The 22413-nt window shown below is 38.5% G+C and overlaps 1 protein-coding gene across 1 annotated transcript in view; it reads right to left on the reverse strand.

Moving 5' to 3' along the window:
- Positions 1-11001: 11001 nt before the first annotated feature.
- Positions 11002-22413, reverse strand: part of LOC128660144 (relaxin receptor 1-like) — a 291316-nt gene continuing 279904 nt past the window's right edge. Inside the window, exons 17-18 of the mRNA XM_053713798.1 lie at positions 13032-13247; positions 11002-11274 (exon numbers count right to left, since the gene is read on the reverse strand). Of these exons, the coding sequence (XP_053569773.1) occupies positions 11087-11274; positions 13032-13247 (404 nt within the window). The 3' untranslated portion in view covers positions 11002-11086. The remainder of the gene's footprint in view (positions 11275-13031; positions 13248-22413) is intronic.

Raw genomic sequence — 22413 nt, forward strand, 5'->3', positions numbered from 1 at the left:
TGCAGCCACACACGGATGAAAGTTTCAAGTGGTGAAGTATACCGGTTGTACGTTTGCTTATCACCTCCCTTTTAAGGTACAGTTTCTCTTGTTTGAAATCTTTGCAATACTGCAATACTGCGATAGTATGTTTAACCATACCGCAACACCTCCTCTTGCAATCTATAATAATAAGAGACAACAACTCAGTTATTAATTATACTGGGACTTTTTGCACATGCATCGCTATAGATTCTTAGCATTATCAGCCTGTGGTTTTAATGGTTTTTAATTTGCTATGTTAATGTTTTAGTATCCGAACGCTATAACATATATAGAAATCCACCGGTGGTCTCATTTGAGATATGTATTTTTAAATGTGTTTAATATACTGATGCTATTATTGCTAATTTAATTTGTTCACTTATGATAAATATCTTTAATCCATACTGAGTGTGGTAGCTTTTTTAAGCGTGTCTTCTTTACCCCTACAGAGTTAAGGTTGCCAGGATCTTATCTTTTCTCCAGAATGGCTGGAGAAGGGCCTCTCTGCTAGTTCCCTGAGGGGACAGATTTTGGCCCTGTCAGTTGCACAAAAGACTGGCTGAGCATCCAGACGTGCAGTTCTTTGTTAAGGCTCTGAATAGGATCAGGCCTGTGTTTAGATCTGGGGCTCCTCCTTGGAGCCTAAATCTTGTTCTTCTGGGTTTTCAACAGGTTCCATTTGAGCCTCTGCATTCCCTTGACATTTAAATTGTTATCTTGGAAGGTTCTCTTTTTATTGGTTATTGCCTCTGCGCGCAGAGTTTCTGAGATCTCTGTTTTGCAATGTAAGCCCCCTTATCTGTTTTTTTTTAATGCAGATAAGGCAGTTTTATGTACTAAATTAGGTTTTCTTCCTAAGGTTGTATCAGATTGCAACATCAATCAGGAGATTGTGGTTCCTTCCTTGTGTCCTAATCCTCCTTCATCGAAGGAACGCTTAATTCACAATATGGATGTGGTTCACGCCTTGAAGTTCTATCTTCAGGCTACAATCTTCCTATTTGTTGTCTATTTATGGAAGCATAAGGGGCAGAAGAGTACTTCGACTTCCCAATCTTTTTGGTTAAAGAGTGTCATCCGCTTAGCTTACGAGACATCGAGACATTGTCCTCCTGAGATAACGGCTCATTCCACAAGTGGCTTCCTCCTGGGCCTTTAAGAACAAGGTCTCTATGGATCAAATTTGTAAGGCAGCTACCTGGTCCTCCTTACATACTTTTTAAAAATTTTACAAGTTTGATGTTTTTACTTCGGCTGAAACAGCTTTCAGGAGAAAAGCTTTGCAGGCTAAGGTGCCCTCAGAATAGGGTCAGCCTCTTCCTCTTTGTTCCCTCCCGTTATTCATTCAGTGTCCTCTGGAGGTATAGTTTTCCCAACAGTAAGGAATAAAGCCATGGACTCTCCCTATCTTAGGAAGGAAAACATAATTTATGCTTAACAGATAAATTCCTTTCCTTTCGAATAGGGAGAGTCCTTGGTCCCCGCCCGTTTTTTCTTGTCTATGTGCGGTCCCCTATTTATTTTGTTCTTCTGGCACCATTTATACCCTAATGTTTCTCCTACTTTTCCTTGTTCCCTCGGCAGAATGACTGGGGTAATGAGGAAGTTGTAAGGATATTTAAGCCTTTGGCTGGGTTGTCTTTGCCTCCTCCTGGTGGCCAGGTGTTATATTTCCCAACAGTAAGGAATGAAGCTGTGTACTCTCCCTATCCGGAAGGAAAGGAATTTATCTGGTAAGCATAAATTATGTTTCTTTCCTAAGATATGGTAAGTCCATGATGTCATCATTTACAGTTGGGAATATCACTGCTGGCCAACAGGAGGAGGCAAAGAGCACCACAGTCAAACTGTTAAGTATCACTTCCCTTGGTGCATGGAGGAGGTGAAGTTTTGGTGTCTGAAGTAAATTGGATTTCTTGGCTTTAGAAAACCGGAGTAGGTTTACTCTGATCTTTCTCTTTCAAGTCTGGGTCTAACCGTACTCCACGTTAATCTCTTCAGTAGGGTAGTGGTGGCTTTTAAGCAGTTAGGAACTTGTGAAGTGGGCTTCTCTGCATTTTCCTAACAGGTTGCTGCCCTTGTATAGAAAGCCAGAGTAGGTTTACTCTGTTCTTTTTTTCACAGGTCTCTGTAAGGAGTGGCTTCCTTTCATACCGGGTGAGCTGTCCTCCTGCCGGACAGCTACATGTGCCTTTTTTGTCTTCTGGGGCTAGGAGTAAATCTGTAAATCTGCAACAACTTGGGACAAAATAATCTGTGTAAAGGGTTAATTATGGCAGTGAGCAGGCTCTCTAAATGTTATGTGGAGACAGGGGTTGTATGTATGTATTGGGTACTTGTAAAGCGCGGCTAATCACCTGTAAGGGTCTCAAGGCGCTGCTCATTTTATCTTTTTAGGGTTGACAACGATACAGTTAACCTCCTTTATGAAAAGTAAGGAGCTAATCCATTTGTTTTTATTCAACGTATAAACTTAGGATTCTGACATCAATGTACTTGCTATCGATTTATAGTTCACTTAGAAAGTGTATATAATAGAAGGCTGTTAAACATCATATTTAAGCCTTATCTTAGGATTGTTGAAAGCGGTTTGTTTTCTAGCAATTTTACCGCGTCGCTTAAAGGGACAGTACCAAAGTTGCCCTTTCTCATAAATCTGATAAAGAAGATACGTCGGTAGCCTCTGAGGGTGAAATCTCAGATTTGGACAGTATAATTCCTTCATCTGATGCTGATGTTGTATCCTTCAGATTTAAGCTGGAACACCTCTGTGTCCTTTTAAAGGAGGTTTTAGCTACCTTGGACGATTCTGATAACTGTATCGTTGTCCACCCTAAAAAGTCAAGTAACTTAATAGATATTTTGATGTTCCTTTCGCTGTGGAAGTTTTTCCTGTGCCAGAACATGCCACAGAGATTATAGCACAAGAATGGGAGAGGCCGGGGATACCTTTCTCCCTGTATCCTGGCTTTAAAAAGATGTTTCCTGTTGCTGACTCCATTAAGGTGTCATGGCAAACGGTTCCTAAGGTGGAAGGGGCCATTTCTACTCTGGCTAAGAGGACTACTATTCCTATTAAGGATAGCTGCTCCTTTAAGAATCTTATGGACAAAAAGCTGGAGGCTTATTTAAAGAAAATATATGTTCATCAAGGTCTGCAAAGGCAACCTCCAGTATGTATTGCAGCCTATTGGTTCAATGCCTTGTCTGAATCTCATCAGATAGAGACTCATTTAGAGGAGATTCAAGACAGGATTAAGGCTCTTAAGCTAGCCAATTCCTTTATTACTGATGCTTCCTTGCAGGTTATTAGATTGGGAGTCAAGATATCTGGCTTCACTGTGCTGGTGCACAGAGCCTTGTGGCTGAAGTCATGGTCAGCCGATGTTGCATCTAAGTCCAAAATCTGGTGATTCCTTACAAGGGTAGGACCCGGTCTGACAGAAATTATTTCTGATATCACGGTTGTTAAAGGGTCTTTTCTTCCACAAGATAAGAAGAATAAACCGAAAAGGACGTCAGAATAATTTTTGTTCCTTTCGTACCTTCAGGGGAAAGTCTTCCCCTTCATCTTCCAAGCAGGATCAGCCCAAGTGAACTTGGAAACCCAGTCAGTCTCTGAACAAGAGGAAGCAATCAAGGAAACCCGTAACTGAAGTTAAATCAGCAAGAAGGCTTTGCCCCTGATCCAGGATCGGATCAAGTGGGGGGCAGGCTTTCTCAGTTGTCTCAAGCATAGATGCGAGATGTCCCAGATCCCTGGGCTGTGGGATCTGGGACATCTCAGGGTTACCATTTGGAATTCAAGACCTTTCCTCCCAGGGGCAGGTTCCACCTCTCAAGATTATCTGCAGACCAGATAAAAAGAGATGAGTTCTTTAAATGTGTACAGGATCCTTCCTCCCTGGGAGTGATAGTTCCAGTACAGGAACAGGGTCTAGGTTTCTATTCCAATCTGTTTGTGGTTCTCAAGAAAGAAGGAACTTTCCGTCCTATTCTAGACCTGAAGTGTCTCAACAAGTTTATCAGAGTACCGTCCTTCAAGATGGAAACTATACCTTCCATTCTTCTGTTAGTGCAAGAGGGTCAGTTCATGATGACCATAGACCTGAAGGATGTGTACCTTCATGTTCCCATTCACAGGGATCATCACACATTTTTGAGATTTGCCTTTCTGGACAAAAACAAATTATCAGCTGTCTTCTGATCACTCCTTCTTAATTTTCATCAGGATAAAGCGTTTCTCTGGAGTAAATATATATTTCTTCTGAAGGTTGTGTCTTCAGAGAATATTAATTAAGAAATTGTTGTTCCTTCGCTGTGCCCAAATCTTTCTAGCTCTAAGGAGCGGCTACTGCTCAATTTGGATGTAGTCGGAGCCTTAATATGTTATCTTCAGGCATTTAAAGATTTTACAACAATGTATCATGAAACACAGCACTCACTGCACAGCCAGGAACAGGTTTACCAAACCCAGTATTGAAACATAGAAACAAAAATCGTTCCAGCTGGTGCAACAGAAGACTTTTATTGTGCAAACAGGGATAAAGAAGCGACGTTTCAGGCCCACACTTGGCCTTTTCTCAAGCTTAACCAAACATTAGTGAACAAACATTTAAATAGCCATAATGGCGCCAAATATTGTGATTAAAAAGTGATAAAATGTTGCCCTCTAGTGGAGAACCATAATATAGCATACAAATATATTTCAAAGTGCACATTGATGGCCTCAATCCTGCCACCTAGTGAATCAACATCATACTGTCTAACAAATATATCTCTCATATCGTATGTGAAAAAACTTGTATTAAAAATTACAAATAATGATCAGCATTACACAATTTCATATTAGTAAAAAAATAAAATACATTGAGAATTTGATTATTGTTTTAATAACCACAATATATTGAATTAAAAAATATATGTGTCAAGTGTATCATAGATGAATCAATCTTATTTGATATAGTTGTTTTAATCAATTAACTTAATCTTTATCTTGATTTGCAATTCATCACTACATAGATACACTCACATAATTGGTCAATATTAGATATTAAGTTAATTGATTAAAACAACTATATCAAATAAGATTGATTCATCTATGATACACTTGACACATATATTTTTTAATTCAATATATTGTGGTTATTAAAACAATAATGAAATTCTCAATGTATTTTATTTTTTTACTAATATGAAATTTTGTATTGCTGATCATTATTTGTAATTTTTAATACAAGTTTTTTCACATACGATATGAGAGATATATTTGTTAGACAGTATGATGTTGATTCACTAGGTGGCAGGATTGAGGCCATCAATGTGCACTTTGAAATATATTTGTATGCTATATTATGGTTCTCCACTAGAGGGCAACATTTTATCACTTTTTAATCACAATATTTGGCGCCATTATGGCTATTTAAATGTTTGTTCACTAATGTTTGGTTAAAGGACCAATCAACACATTAGATTTGCATAATCAACAAATGCAAGATAACAAGACAATGCAATAGCACTTAGTCTGAACTTCAAATGAGTAGTAGATTTTTTTAAAACAAATTTCAAAGTTATGTATATTTCCACTCCCCTTGTACCATGTGATAGCAATCAGCCAATCACAAATGCATATACGTATAGTCTGTGAATTCTTGCACATGCTCAGTAGGATCTGGTGACTCAAAAATTGTAAATATAAAAGACTGTGCACATTTTTTTTAATGGAAGTAAATTGGAAAGTTGTTTAAAATTACAAGCTGTATCTGAATCATGAAAATGTAATTTAACCTGAGTATCCCTTTAAGCTTGAGAAAAGGCCAAGTGTGGGCCTGAAACGTCGCTTCTTTATCCCTGTTTGCACAATAAAAGTCTTCTGTTGCACCAGCTGGAACGATTTTTGTTTTTAAAGATTTTAGACAGACTTCTAGCTTAGTTGACCACTTTTCAGGTCCCAGAAATGGTCAAAAAGCTACTGTGGTGGCTTTCGCATCATGGCTGAAGCAAACTATTCATAAGGCTTGTTTGCAGGAAATCTGCCTCTAAAAAGAGCAACTGCTCATTTTACTAGGTCTGTATCTATTTCTTAGGCCTTCAAAAATTAGACATCCTTGGATCAGATTTGCAAGGTGGCAACTTAGTCTTCTATCCGTACCTTTTCTAAATTTTATCATTTTGATATTTATGCTTCTTCCGAAGTTGCTTTTGGCAGGAAAGTCCTTCAGGCCACAGTGTTCGGCAAATAGGAACTGCCATAATTTTTTCCCACCCGTCCTTAACATGGACTCTCAGATTGGGTTTTGTATCCCACATGTTATGGATACCTATGGACTCTAATCATTTTACGAAAGAAAACAGAATTTATACTTACCGATAAATTTCTTTCGGGATGATGAGAGTCCATAGGACCCCTTCGGATTTTTGCTAATAATTGGCAACAGTTCTTATTTGCATCTCATAATCCCGCTTTCTGTCTTTCCTACCTTTTCTGTCTTTTTCCTCTGCTCTGCTATACGGAAACTGGGAGAGGGGTGGGAGGGATAGAATACTCTTGTGAGGGTTCTTGACCTCCTTCTAGTGGAGTGAAATGTATCCCACATGTTATGGACACCTATGGACTCTCATCATCCTGAAAGAAAGAAATTTAATAGTAATTATAAAATTGTTTTTTTCTTTGTTCTCTTGGTATCTCTCATTTAAAAGCAGCAATGTAAGCTCAGGAGCGTGCACATGTCTGGATCACTATATTATAGCAGTTTTTCAAGAATTGTATCCATTTGCAAGAGCACTAGATAGCAGACACCTACCTTGTATCTCTTCAACAAATTTGATAATAGAAGTAAATTGGAAACTTTTTAAAACCTGTATGCTTTGTATGAATCACAAAAGAACATTTTTGGGTCTTATATCCCTTTAAGTAAAAACTGCTTAAAGTTATAGGGCCACTTTTTGCACTATTTTAATGCAAACTCTGTGTTTTTTCCTTGCATAGTAAACACCATGGGGCATATTTATGATTGTGCGAGCGGACATGATCCTATACAGCGGATCATGTCCGCTGCATATCGATAAATGCCTACAGCATATGCTGTCGCCATTTATCATTGCACCAGCAGTTCTTGTGAACGGCATGTGCAATGTCGCCCCCTGCAAATTCGCGGCCAAGCGGCTGCTAGCAGGGGGTGTCAATCAACCCGATCGTATTCGCCGGAAACACGGGGCATCAAGCTCCATACGGAGCTTGATTAAAATATACCCCATAGGGTCTTATTTACTAAGAACCCTACTGACAAGGTTCTCAACTTGAGAACCTGTCCACACTGCTTCACAACAAACGGGAAGCAGACCCTGTACGTCTGCTGTACCATTACATACTCAATCAAGTGTGTAATGCCGCCCAATCACGTGAGAGAAGGCCCTGTCAATCACCCTAAGCCAGCGTGTTTGGGGTGATTTTAATCTGTCACCTCAGAGTGTAGAAAGCAGGGTTGCATGTGCTCAAAAGCAACTTACACTGCTTAGTTCACGAAGCCCATAAAGTCCCACTTGGAGTTGCAAGTGCTGCAGCTGCTGGGCTGAACACAGCAGGTGATTGTCAGGGTTTGTGACTTCTGCTGACTATTTGTTCACCATCTGTTTCCTGCTTGGGACCTGCAATTCTATAGGGCTCCTGAGCAGGACTTTAGTTTTATGTTTAACCCCTTAATGGGGGTTAAATAAATAGATATTGTGTGTCAATTGTGCAGACATTGCATGATCTGTTGAATGAGAGCATACAATTTGTGCACTAGAATATCCATACAAATGTAAGCAAGTACTGCAGTTTTGGTTTTGTACTTCCTACTAATCTTCATAGGCTGTTAAGGACTATTGCATCTGCATTATTGATAGAGAGGGGCATGTATGACAAGAAAACTTTAACTTATTCACGACATGAACATGAGTTTTTCAAAAATCTAAATAGTTAAATGCATTTTATATGCTCTTATGTAAAACAAAGAAAAAGTTGACTAAATTGTACCTTTAACACCATGGTTCCTAGTCGCATATATAGAGCAGTTTTAACTATGTTTCACTGCTAGTAATTCACAGCCAGTGATTTAACCCCATGGCTATCACCTGCATGGAACAATGATTTAACTCACGTCTGACATTCAACCCCCCCCCCCCAACAAACTAATAAGTGATTTTCACCCCATTGTTTACCCATAACAGACCAGTAGCTTAACCCCTTTTATTTGACAACTCAGCAAGCACAAGCCCAGATCTGTGGCCCCTGCAGCTCTTACCTAAACTTGATGTCACACCATACTGGGACTATAAATAAGGAGAGGGCTGGTCCTGGTTGTGTCAATGCAACCAGACAGATTTTATAGGCAGCATTACCAGTGCATGCAGTGAAAGGAAAGTAGGAAGCAGGGGTAGTAAAACTGAAAACGTTCATGTAACCTTTCTCTCTTACTACTTTGTCTCTTGTAAACTCTTATACAGATAGCCCTCCGTTTACGCCAGGGTTAGGTTCCAGAAGGAATGGTTGTAATTCGAAACCGTTGTAAATTGAAACCCAGTTTATAATGTAAGTCAATGGGAAGTGAGGGAGTTAGGTTCCAGGCCCCTCTCAAAATTGGCATATGTAACACCTAATACATTATTTTTAAAGCTTTAAAATGAAGACTTTAAATGCTAAACAGCATTATAAACCTAATAAAATAATCACACAACACATAATATATAATTAAACTACGTTAAATGAACAAAAATATTTGCTAAACAGCATTATAAACCTAATACAATAATCACACAACACAGACTTTACTTGCATTTTTCTGCAAACAGTTCTTTCTATGCATTTCAATCTGGACTGATTTATAGACAGGAAGATCTTGTTCCTTTGCAAGCTGCTCGATTGCTCAGGTCTGATTAAACTGATTAATTTCAGCTTGCTTGGCTTGCATATCTTTGCTGCAACACAAGCGGACAGCTCCACCTATTGGCTATTTTAATCAATGCACTGCTTCTCAATGCTTTTCAATAGCAGTCACATGACTGAAAAAAAAGGTTGTTATTCTGAAACGGTGCAAATTGAACCTTTGTAAACCGAGGGCCACCTGTACTGTACATTGTTGTACCCAATTTTTCTATACACAAAGTAGACCTCTTAGGCTCCTGCCTGATCCTAAAGGGATGCAATTGCAAGTGTCACATTTCACTAAATACATTCTTAACGCTATACACTTAGCTGCCAAGTGATTTGAGATTTTAGTTTTTACAAAATTGTTTTGTGCACTGCATTTTGTAACATCCCTAATCAGTTTTTTTAAAGCAATGTTCCTTTGCTGAAGCAGTTTTTCTCTTATATTTTTCACATTGTATCAGCACCACTGAGTATGTATTTTTTTTACCTACCAGTGTGAAAGAAAAACACTAATAAATTCAAACATATATAAAGGCCCCCTGATTTATGTATAAAACTAATTTCACATCTCAATCTCTACAAATAGATCCTTGCTTATCTATACATGTTTTAACACAAGCAGGAAGGTGAGCGATGTGTATGCGGTAGGTGATTCCCTTTCTACCTAGTTTAGGAAGCCAGAAGACAAAATAGTCACAGTAATGAATATGTCTGGGTTTCTTGTTTGTTTCTGTCTACTAATAGAGTTAATTCGTTATTAATAAAACAGCTATTAGGGCACTGACTCTTAAAACAAAGTCTTATTTTAAGTTGTGGCAATGAGTTGGTGCAATGCAATGTGTCTTTATCAGCTGCCAACCTTCAGTAGTTCAGAAACACATATGTATGGATTGCGCAAGTGTACTTTTTACTTTACAATTAAAATTATACATATAGCAAGCTAACCTCTTCAAGAAATTATAAATATATTTATATACATATAGAAATCTATTGTACAGTAAAAGTTCAGCCTCTTGTGACTAACAATGTGTTCAGCCAGGGCCATGTGTCAAGGGGAGTTGGGGGATCTGCATTAGATAGTTAGCTTCTCCTTGTTAAAGGGACAGTCTAGGCCAAAATAAACTTTCATGATTCAGATAGAGCATGTAATTTTAAACAATTTTCCAATTTACTTTTATCATCAATTTTGCTTTGTTCTCTTGGTATTCTTAGTTGAAAGCTTAACCTAGGAGGTTCATATGCTAATTTCTTAGACCTTGAAGCCCACCTCTTTCAGATTGCATTTTAACAGTTTTTCACCACTAGAGGGTGTTAGTTCACGTATTTCATATAGATAACACTGTGCTCGTGCACGAGAAGTTATCTGGGAGCAGGCACTGATTGGCTAGACTGCAAGTCTGTCAAAAGAACTGAAAAAAGGGGCAGTTTGCAGAGGCTTAGATACAAGATAATCACAGAGGTTAAAAGTATATTATTATAACTGTGTTAGTTATGCAAAACTGGGAAATGGGTAATAAAGGGATTATCTATCTTTTAAAACAATAAAAATTCTGGTGTAGACTGTCCCTTTAAGAGTACTATCAATAAAACATCAATCGTTCTCTTAGCCAATTTCTTGCAAATTTCATAATTTCCTTCTTTGCAGCCTAAAACGTGCCCATTCTTTGTGGCTATTTGTAGTTAGACATTTTCCTCTCCATGTAATCTCATTTCAAGAACATGCATTCTCACTCAGTTTGTATTGGTTACATTATACTTATTGTATGATTTCTAGGGTTGAAATTGCTGTTTCAAAACATAATTGGCATGCTTCCTGCTTTTAATTTCTTTATGCCATCCTGAATTTCAGTATTCATAAGTAATGGAAATTTAGTATGGAAGGCAATACCTTCACTAAATAAGGACTAACTCCCAAGTTACCCATTTAGCAGCTCATAGTTACTGGTTTCCAAATATATAGGAGTTAAAGAAGCTATATGAGGAGGTAGCACTCCAAATTCTGTTACCAGAAGTTCCTTCAGCTATTCCTGTCCAATCAGTATGAATTATATGAAGGCACGGTCACTAGGTGGTAACATAGCCTCTCTGCAGGTCTCCAATGTATCTGCAGGAAAAGACACTAGAATTGTGGACATGTTTTTTGAGCTGATGTCAGGCTGTGTTGGTTTCGATAGACACCAATGTAAAACTCTTGCCATTTTCTTGCAACCGGTGTCCTTTGTTCTGCAGACACTGTTTAAGCCTTTCCTTGAAAGAAGAGGTGGTAAGAGTGTACAGGATTGGATTGAGGGCACTGTTAATTGGCAAAATGAAAATGACAACCCATGAAGTGATGGTACCTGGAGAAAAGAAAGAGACATTATCATTATAATTCAAAATACAGCATTTGTTCTTGACCAAGGGATTTTTTTCTAAGCTTTGAATAACATTAGATCAGTGGTGTCCAGACTTAAAGGGACAGTATACTGTAAAATAGTTTTTCCCTTAATGTGTTTACAATTGCTTTTTTAACCAACTGCAGAGTAAAAAATGTATGTAAATTAGCTTTTTAAGGTTTATTTGTGTATATTAAAGCTCTGATTTTGTGTTTTGAAGCCACAGCCTAATAAAATGGGTTGAGCTTGTAGGTATAATAAGATCTCATTACTGTATCACATTGTGCACATATACCTGCTTCTTTATCTTATATCTGTCCTTAAAACAATCACCAATACTTTGAGAGAACAATGGAAAATCAACATTTTATTACCTTATCTCTGCTATATCCCACTGGGAGTGTAATTTCTTCTGCTGGCTGTGTTTACAAAGCTTATCTATAGCTGGTACGCGCGGCCACAAACTTTCAGAATAGGTGGGGATACCACATGCTAAATTAACTATTTCAAATGCCAATATAAGGGTAAAGGAGCTACTTGTAAACAATTTAATACACTCCAGCAGGTAAAGTGGATCATTGGGAACAAATTAAAGGGGAGAAAATTTTTGAGTAAACTGTCCCTTTAACGGAGTTGCAGTGAAATTCTTTCAGTCTCTTTGTATGGTCTATTAGTGCTGTATGAACTTTAACTCCTTTGGTGTAAAAAAACAACATGTCACACACACCAAGCCCTGAGTGCAGATGATGACTATGGGGCCCATTTATCAAGCTACCAATGGAGCTTGTGGGCCCGTGTTTCTGGCAAGTCTTCAGACTCACCAGAAACAGCAATTATGAAGCAGCGGTCTAAAGACCGCTGCTCCATAACCCTGTCCGCCTGCTCTGATGAGGCGGACAGGAATCGCTGGAAATCAACCCGATCGAGTACGATCGGGTTGATTGACACCTCCCTGCTGGCGGCCGATTGGCTGCGAGTCAGCAGGGGGCACCGTTGCACCATCAGCTCTTGTGAGCTGCTGGTGCAATGTTATATGCGGAGAGCGTATTGCTCTCCGCATTCAGCGAGGTCTTGAGGACCTGATCCGCACTGTCGGATCAGGTCCGCAAGACCTTTGATAAATAGGCCCCTATGTGTCATCATTCTAGAGGATGCCCTTTACGGTTCCGAGGACAGTCCACACTAAAGGCTTCGAAAGCGCATTGCTGGTTATGGGAGGAACTGCCTGTGATATAACCATGTATGTGCACAGGTAACAAGGAAAACCATCCTTCTCCTCTCTCAGTCCCCTCTACTTTTTACCTCTCTTGCTCACCCCTTTTTTCTCTAAATCACTCTCCACTTATGTCTCAACAATCTCTGTCTCACTTCCCTTTTTCTCATTGTTTCTATCTCTCCCCATTATTATTTAAAAATGTCTTATAAAGAAACTCCAAAATCTAAACTATAATTTACATTACAGTTTGAGCTTAGTCTAAAGCCCATGAATACTTTCAAGGCTTCTACCATATCTTCAGCCTAAGCAGGATTTCATAATTGTACACTTTTTCCTTTTTGTTTGGGGAACTCACAGTGGAACAAGTCTGAGGACTACACTATACCAGATTGGCACTTTTTACCACATGTCCTTTGTGCACATATACACATTGTATTTATATTGTTTTGTTATATTGGTTTTGTTATTGTGTATTAACATGTTTCCTATATTGTATTTAGCATACCTGGTATATCAGCCTCTGTTAAGGAAACAGCCTTCAGAAGGAAAATGGGAATCCAACATAGAGCATCTGTGAAGACTATGAAGAAGAACCTCTTAGCTATGGTGACTTCACGGGAAACGACACTTCGCTCCGCAGTTTTGGCGCCTGTCTTGTGTATGGAGTAGAACATACTGCTGTAGGAAAACACTATGGTGACAAATGCTAAGAGGTTCAACCCTAATAAAGAAACAAAAACACAAAAAGGGATATGAAAGTCAAAATTCAAAATTCTTGATTTAGAGCATGTGATTTTAAAAGACTTTTCAGCTTGTGTTATCAAAATTACTTGTTCCAAGTTTATTTTGTTAAAAAGCATATGCAGGTAGGCTTAGAAGCAGCAATGCACTACTGGGTGCTAGCTGGTGATTGGCTGCTACACACATGCATCCTGCCATTGGCTCACCAGATATGCAGCTAGCTCCCAGTAGTGCAGTGCTGATCTGGAGCTGATAGCAATTATGCCTGTAACCCCTTTTCTGGGGTTAAACACAGTTATATGCAAGCAACATTTCAATAATGTAATGCTCTAACACAGAGTATTTTGTGTTTGCATTTTTATGTACCTTTCATTAAAGGGACAGTCTACACCAAAACGGTTATTATTTAAAAAGATAGAAAACTCCTTAACTACCTATTCACCAGATTTGCACAACCAACATTGTTATATTAATATACTTTATAACCTATAAACCTCTAAATGTCTGCCTGTTTCTAAGCTATTAAAGATAGCCTCTTATCACATGCTTTTTTATTAGCAGGAGACGGCTAGTTCATGTGAGCCATATATATAACATTGTGCTCACGCCCGTGGGTTGTGGCAGACACTGCACCAATTGGATAAAATTGGATAAAATGCAAGTCAATAGATAATAAATAAAAAGTAATGTGATCAGGAGGCTGTCAGAAGAGGCTTAGATACAAGGTAATCACAGAGGTAAAAAGTGTATTACTATAACCATGTTGGCTGTGCAAAACTGGGGAATGGGTAATAAAGGGATTTTCTATCTTTTTAAACAATATTTTTTTTAGCTGACTGTCCCTTTAAGAACCATCTCAATTAAATGAAGTTTATAAAGCCATATTTTTGCCCAAATAATCTGTGCATTTTCTACAATTAACTTCCATTTCAGAATATTTTCTTTTAAAATGTCACAAACTAAATTAATTAAATTGTAAGTGACCCATCTTGGTTTACTGCCAATGTGACAATTCATACATGTATGTATCTGTAATAAATTACCATAAAAAGAACTTACTGGCATCAATATTTCACTACATAAATAAAATGCAGTATACGCCCCTTAGTGAGATACCCTGTTTTCAGGGTAAAAAGTGGCTTTAGATCATTCCACCAGGGAAATAGGACTGGCGAGCATTCTTTAATAATCTCGCCAGCCCAGAGAGCTTTCAATCATTGAGCCCATAGCGTTGTGTCACTAAATATTAGTGTGATTTAATGTTGACAGATTCTTTCATAGTGGCTACATTTTAGAGACAAGCTAAATGTGTGTGCTATTTATAATTAAATACAGCACTAGATAATTTGGCATTGCATTAAAAATTATATTTATAATAAGATCACTCATATTAATGATGTGTGCAATGTTATTTGTGTTTAATATATATATATATATATATATATATATATATATATATATATATATATAATAAACATAATTTTCTTATAAATATTTGCTACATATATTTTCATATGAAAAATGAACAATTAAATTCATATTTTAAACATCATACAAAACAAATATTTGAACCATTCACACAAAAATAAGCAGGGAAAAATTGTATTATTAAGGTGCATCAACAATTGTAACAAAATTCGTATGTTAACAAAAAAGTAAAATTTGTATGTAATTTACACAGGAATAAATCAAATTAAATATGCACCGCGTAAATCGTAATTGTAGTACACTGGATGTGCAAAAATCACACAGAAATATGTTCACAGGCGTATATGAAAATGTCTCTCTAATCCCACCGTAATTCTATAAAGATTTTCGCACTGCAAATCTCACAGTTTTTCTCACCAACTGAAATGTGGCAAGCTTGTCTCAAAACAATACGAACACTTATAACCCCAATAGAAAAACAAATGCATACTAAAATATAGGCGAATGTAAGATGCTATAAGCAGAAAGCAGCGTAATGTGAGTTATATTGGCTACAGGATTTTAATTTTAAAGTGCTTCCCCTGCTCCCCGCTAACTTGGCACTAAGCAGCGAAGTTTCCCTAACCAGCGAGCTCCAATACTTTTAATAGGAGCCATCTCGCCACTCGCAGGGACTGACCCTTTTTTACAATCATTGCACCGGGGCAGCCCTGCGAGAGTCGGCGAGAAAAAGTAGGTTTGAGCTGGTGAAGATTATATCATTGAGCCCTATATGTCAATAAATAATAGTGACTTATATCACAATGACAGACTATAGAGGAGCTTTTGATTCACTGTAAATTAGCTCTCCACTTGTAATCTAGCCCATTGTTTTTAAAATGCAGTGCAGCCAAATGTTTTTCTGTTAAAGTAAAAAAAGGACTTCATAAGGTACATGAGTTGATGGTTAACGATTTTGTTGTAAAGTCAATGCAATATAACTAAAATATTGTATACTTAATGGTAGGATAGCTTCAGAATATTTTAATGTAATACAACATAATCAGCACTAGATGGCGATCTCTGCAAAAACTGCACATTTTATTACTCCCTGGCCAATTTTTTTTTATGAAAACACCATATAAATTCAATAATTCTGATTTACTGGTTTTCAATAATGATTGTAAATGTTTATATGTATGGCAAGAAAGACAGGCTACAGAATAGTTTTTTTTTTTTTCTCCAGAGTTGTTACTTTGTTAAATACAAACCTCTAGTTTCTTTTTTTAACTTTTTAAACCTGTCATTGACTTTATTTTTAAACTTATATTAAATGGTTTTGGACTCCAATTGCTGCTTATTCTGCACTTTGCACTTTTCTATTTGCCTTGCTAACTCATGGCTAGTATATAGGACTTAATTGTCCCTTATTGTTTTTGTACACAATACACATATACTGTACACTTCTGATGTACTCACTGTTTGCTATCTATATTACAATACACCTTTTCACTGACTATGGCCAATTGCTGCTTATTCCGCACTTCACACTTTTTTATTTGCTACCAATTTATGAGTAGTATATAGGACTAAACTGTAATTTATTGTTTTGTGCACACTATACATATATTGTACACTTTTGATGTACTTACTGTTTGATATCTATATTACAATACACCTTTCCAATAACCTTTTGTTTTTCTCTGCACTCATTACATGTATATTGTACACTTCTGAGGATTCTCACATTATATATACTACATATCACTAACTTATTGCACTAATTTATGTATTTTACATATTTTTTTTATTGTGGGTTATTACTTTTTCCCTTTTTAATTAGCATTAACATTTTTTGTGCCATATTTCACTACTTATTGCACATCTCAAACTTTAGTCTACTCATTCATATTTACCATCTTATAGTACTTTTTGTTATGTATGGGTTAGATACTTAATTACATTTTGTTGTCTTTGTTTTCATACTTTGTGCAATGACAATAAAAGGAATCTAATCTATATGCTGGAAAGGAACTCTGTACCGAGCATCAGTAACTGGTAGCTTGTTGAAGGAGTCTTATTAATTTATACTGTAATGTTACAGGGTAGAATGATTTTGCAGAGTAGTAAATACATGGAAACTCTCTTAACAAGTGTGTGTAAAGTGTAAAACTGTGATGGAATTAAATATTAGCCCTTAAAATAAGCATAAAAGACTAGATTACTAATGGAGCACAATCAGTAGTGCAGGGTACATTATTTGGTGCTCGATTTTGTGCTAAGGATAACCCACACTCTAGTTTTACAAGTTGATGGTTAACATTTTTCAACCAGATTATCTTAATGTGGCCGAAACTTTTTTAGCACACTCTATACTTTCAATGGATAGCCAAAGGAGCTCATTGCTAAAATAAACCATTATTATCAATAGTATAGCACACAACCATGAAGACCACTACTTGTGCACCATCGTTAAGCGCACCCTCAGCTTAGCACATCGCTTCTGACTTAAGTTTTACTGTGCTCTCCCGTAGCAGCCTATTATGTGAGAGTTAAAACTAGTAGTTAGTAACTCTATTGAGATGATACATTTTGGTAGATGCAATAGAACTAGGTATTAACACACTGACTTATATTATTTTTTTGCAAGACTATTATTTAGAATATACATATCCATGGTTTAATCAGCAGTGTTCAATTATAATATTGGTTAGTTTGTTTCTGATTTTTATTTTAAGATAAAAATCTTTTTTCTAATGTTGCAAAGGAATTTTTTGACAATATTTGTTATTAATAGGATTGTTTTTGTATCATTTTATGCTACTTTATTTTATTTAGTTTTATTACATGTATATCAACCTATATTGACAGTACAGGTTCAAGTATGTTGTTTTATAGTGTTAATTATTGTTCGCAAAAACTGTTAAATGTACCCCCTTTTTTGCTGCAAATGAAATTGCTTATATTAATTGGCACAACTTAACGTCTCACATACGGGTACCTGCAGATAGACTTTGTTACCTGGGTTTTAATTGGTTTCATTATTCTCTGACAACTTCCGTTTTTAACTATTCAAGTGTATTTAATCATGTTAATTACATTGTATTTTATTCGCTTTTTTAACCTGCCTAGTTGTAGTCGAGAAACGCGTTGCAATTCAATAAAGCGTTTGTTTTTATTATACTTTCCTGGGAAGTTGTCGGATTTACTTGCAGCTGCTGCTGACATTTCCATACACACACCGAATTAACGGCAAGCCGGTTCCCACAGCGGTCCGCGGAACAGTTGACTAGCCGCTGTTAAAGAGCTAGACTGCAAGTAAGCACTGGTCACAGTACAGTGCATCTCAATCCGGTAAGCATATATTTCTCCTGTTAAGTGTAGTCAGTCCACGGGTCATCCATTACTTATGGGATATTAACTCCTCCCTAACAGGAAGTGCAAGAGGATCACCCAAGCAGAGCTGCTATATAGCTCCTCCCCTCTACGTCATACCCAATCATTCTCTTGCACCTAACTAATCGATAGGATGTGTGAGAGGACAGTGGTTATTAAAACTTAGTTTTTATTTCTTCAATCAAAAGTTTGTTATTTTAAACGGCACCGGAGTGTGTTGTTTTTTCTCAGGCAGCATTAGAAGAAGAATCTGCCTGAGTTTGTGTATGATCTTAGCGGACGTAACTAAGATCCATTTGCTGTTCTCGGCCTTCTGAGGAGCGGGGTAACTTCAGAACAGGGGACAGCGGGCAGGGTTCACCTGCAAAGAGGTATGTTGCAGTATATTATTTTCTAAGGAATGGAATTGACTGAGCAAATACTGCTAATACCGTTAAAATGTAAGTACAGCCTTAAATGCAGTAGTAGCAACTGGTATCAGGCTGTTATGTATGTATGTTGACACTGAGGTATTTCTGGGGAATGGCACTTCACTAAGAAAATACTGTATACATATAACTTATAGCCTTTCTGCAGTGAGAGCGACTAGCAACAGGCTTTTAATGTCATTTCATATATTTATATTAAAACGTTTACTGGCAGGTTAATCGTTTTTTTCTCTGAGGTACTTGGTGAAAAATTTTATGGGCATTATATTTCCACTTGGCTGTCGTTTATTTTAAATAAAGTCAGTTTATTGAGCTTCCCCACTGTTGTATTATGAGTGGGAGGGGCCTATTTTGGCGCTTTTCTACGCAGTAGAAATTCAGTCACAAGTCTCCATTATTCTCCCTGCATGATCCGGGACGTCTCTACAGAGCTCAGGGGTCTCCAAAACTAGTTTTGAGGGAGGTAATCACTCACAGCAGACCTGTGAGACTGTGTTTTGACTGTGATAAAACGTTTATATTTTATTGTTATACGTTTTTCCGGTATTAAGGGGTTAATCATCCATTTGCTAGTGGGTGCATTCCTTTGCTAAATCAATGCTTTTACTGTAAAAAATTGGTTTCTATAACTAATCCGGTTATTTGTTATTTCAACTGTGACAGTTTTTGTGTGCTTCTTAAAGGCACAGTAACGTTTTTTATATTACTTGAAAATTGTTTGAAAAGTATTTTCCAAGCTTGCTAGTCTAATTGCTAGTTTGTTTAAACATGTCTGACACAGAGGAATCTCTTTGTGCAATATGTTCTAAGACCAATGTGGAGCCCAATAGAAATTTGTGTACTAATTGCATTGATGCTACTTTAAATAAAAGCCAATCTGTACATGTCAAGAAAATTTCACCAGACATCGAGGGGAAAGTTATGCCGACTAACTCTTCTCACGTGTCAGTACCTGCATCTCCCGCTTGGGAGGTGCGTGATATTGTGGCGCCAAGTACATCAGGGCGGCCATTACAAATCACTTTACAAGACATGGCTAATGTTATGACTGAAGTTTTATCTAAATTGCCAGAACTTAGAGGTAAAAGCGACCACTCTGGGGTGAGAACAGAGTACGCTGATAATGTTAGAGCCATGTCTGATACTGCGTCACAAGTGGCAGAGCATGAAGACGGTGAGCTTCATTCTGTAGGTGACGGATCTGATCCAAATAGACTGGATTCAGACATTTCAAATTTTAAATTTAAGCTTGAGAACCTCCGTGTACTATTAGGGGAGGTATTAGCGGCTCTGAATGATTGTAACACGGTTGCAATCCCAGAGAAATTATGTAGGCTGGATAGATACTATGCGGTACCGGCGTGTACTGACGTCTTTCCTATTCCTAAGAGGCTTACAGAGATTATTACCAAGGAGTGGGATAGGCCCGGTGTACCCTTTTCCCCCCCTCCTATATTTAGAAAAATGTTTCCAATAGACGCCACCACACGGGACTTATGGCAGACGGTCCCTAAGGTGGAGGGAGCAGTTTCTACTCTGGCTAAGCGTACCACTATCCCGGTGGAGGATAGCTGTGCCTTTTCAGATCCAATGGATAAAAAGTTAGAGGGTTACCTTAAGAAAATGTTTACTCAACAAGGTTTTATATTACAACCACTCGCATGCATTGCACCTGTCACGGCTGCGGCGGCATTCTGGTTTGAGTCTCTGGAAGAGACCCTTGAATCAGCTCCATTGGATGAGATTACAAACAAGCTTAAAGCCCTTAAGCTAGCTAATTCATTTATTTCTGATGCCGTAGTACATCTAACTAAACTTACGGCTAAGAATTCCGGATTCGCCATTCAGGCGCGCAGAGCGCTGTGGCTAAAATCCTGGTCAGCCGATGTGACTTCTAAATCTAAATTGCTTAACATACCTTTCAAAGGGCAGACATTATTCGGGCCCGGTTTGAAAGAAATTATCGCTGACATTACTGGAGGTAAGGGCCATGCCCTGCCTCAAGACAGAGCCAAACCAAGGGCTAGACAGTCTAATTTTCGTGCCTTTCGTAACTTCAAGGCAGGAGCAGCATCAACTTCCTCCACTCCAAAACAGGAAGGATCTGTTGCTCGATTCAGACAGGGCTGGAAACCTAACCAGACCTGGAACAAGGGCAAGCAGGCCAGAAAACCTGCTGCTGCCCCTAAGACAGCATGAAGTGAGGGCCCCCAATCCGGAAACGGATCTAGTAGGGGGCAGACTTTCTCTCTTCGCCCAGGCTTGGGCAAGAGATGTCCAGGATCCCTGGGCGTTAGAGATCATATCTCAGGGATATCTTCTGGACTTCAAAGCTTCTCCTCCAAAAGGGAGATTTCATCTTTCAAGGTTGTCAACAAACCAGATAAAGAAAGAGGCGTTTCTACGCTGTGTACAAGATCTTTTACTAATGGGAGTGATCCACCCGGTTCCGCGGTCGGAGCACGGACAAGGGTTTTACTCAAATCTGTTTGTGGTTCCCAAGAAGGAAGGAACCTTCAGACCAATCTTGGATTTAAAGATCCTAAACAAATTTCTAAGAGTTCCATCGTTCAAAATGGAAACTCTTCGGACAATCCTACCCATGATCCAAAAGGGTCAGTACATGACCACAGTGGATTTGAAGGATGCCTACCTGCACATACCGATTCACAAAGATCATTACCGGTACCTAAGATTTGCCTTCCTAGACAGGCATTACCAGTTTGTAGCTCTTCCCTTCGGGTTAGCTACTGCTCCAAGAATCTTTACAAAGGTTCTGGGTTCTCTTCTGGCGGTACTAAGACCGCGAGGAATATCGGTAGCTCCGTACCTAGACGACATTCTGATACAAGCGTCAAGTCTCAAAACTGCCAAGTCTCATACAGAGTTTGTACTGGCATTTCTAAGGTCTCATGGGTGGAAAGTGAACGAAGGAAAGAGTTCTCTATTGCCACTCACAAGAGTTCCCTTCTTAGGGACTCTTATAGATTCTGTAGAAATGAAAATTTACCTGACAGAAGACAGGTTAACAAAACTTCTAAATGCTTGCCGTGTCCTTCATTCCATTCCACACCCGTCAGTGGCTCAATGCATGGAGGTAATAGGCTTAATGGTAGCGGCAATGGACATAGTACCCTTTGCACGCCTGCATCTCAGACCACTGCAATTGTGCATGCTAAGTCAGTGGAATGGGGATTACTCAGATTTGTCCCCTATGCTGAATCTGGATCAGGAGACCAGAAATTCTCTTCTATGGTGGCTTTCTCGGCCACATCTGTCCAAGGGGATGCCCTTCAGCAGGCCAGATTGGATGATTGTAACAACAGACGCCAGCCTGATAGGTTGGGGCGCTGTCTGGAACTCCCTGAAGACTCAGGGATCATGGTCTCAGGAGGAGAGTCTCCTTCCCATAAATATTCTGGAATTAAGAGCAGTATTCAATGCTCTTCTGGCTTGGCCTCAGTTAGCAACTCTGAGGTTCATCAGGTTTCAGTCGGACAACATCACGACTGTGGCTTACATCAACCATCAGGGAGGAACAAGGAGTTCCCTAGCGATGATGGAAGTCTCAAAGATAATTCACTGGGCAGAGTCTCACTCTTGCCACCTATCAACGATCCACATCCCAGGCGTGGAGAACTGGGAAGCGGATTTTCTAAGTCGTCAGACTTTTCATCCGGGGGAGTGGGAACTTCATCCGGAAGTTTTTGCCCAAATACTTCGGCGTTGGGGCAAACCAGATCTGGATCTCATGGCGTCTCGCCAGAACGCCAAACTTCCGTGTTACGGATCCAGGTCCAGAGACCCGGGAGCGGTTCTGATAGATGCTCTGACAGCACCTTGGGCCTTCAACATGGCTTATGTGTTTCCACCTTTCCCGTTGCTTCCTCGATTGATTGCCAGGATCAAACAGGA

Source organism: Bombina bombina, chromosome 1 (assembly GCF_027579735.1).
Source record: "Bombina bombina isolate aBomBom1 chromosome 1, aBomBom1.pri, whole genome shotgun sequence".
NCBI classification, from domain to species: Eukaryota; Metazoa; Chordata; class Amphibia; order Anura; family Bombinatoridae; genus Bombina; species Bombina bombina.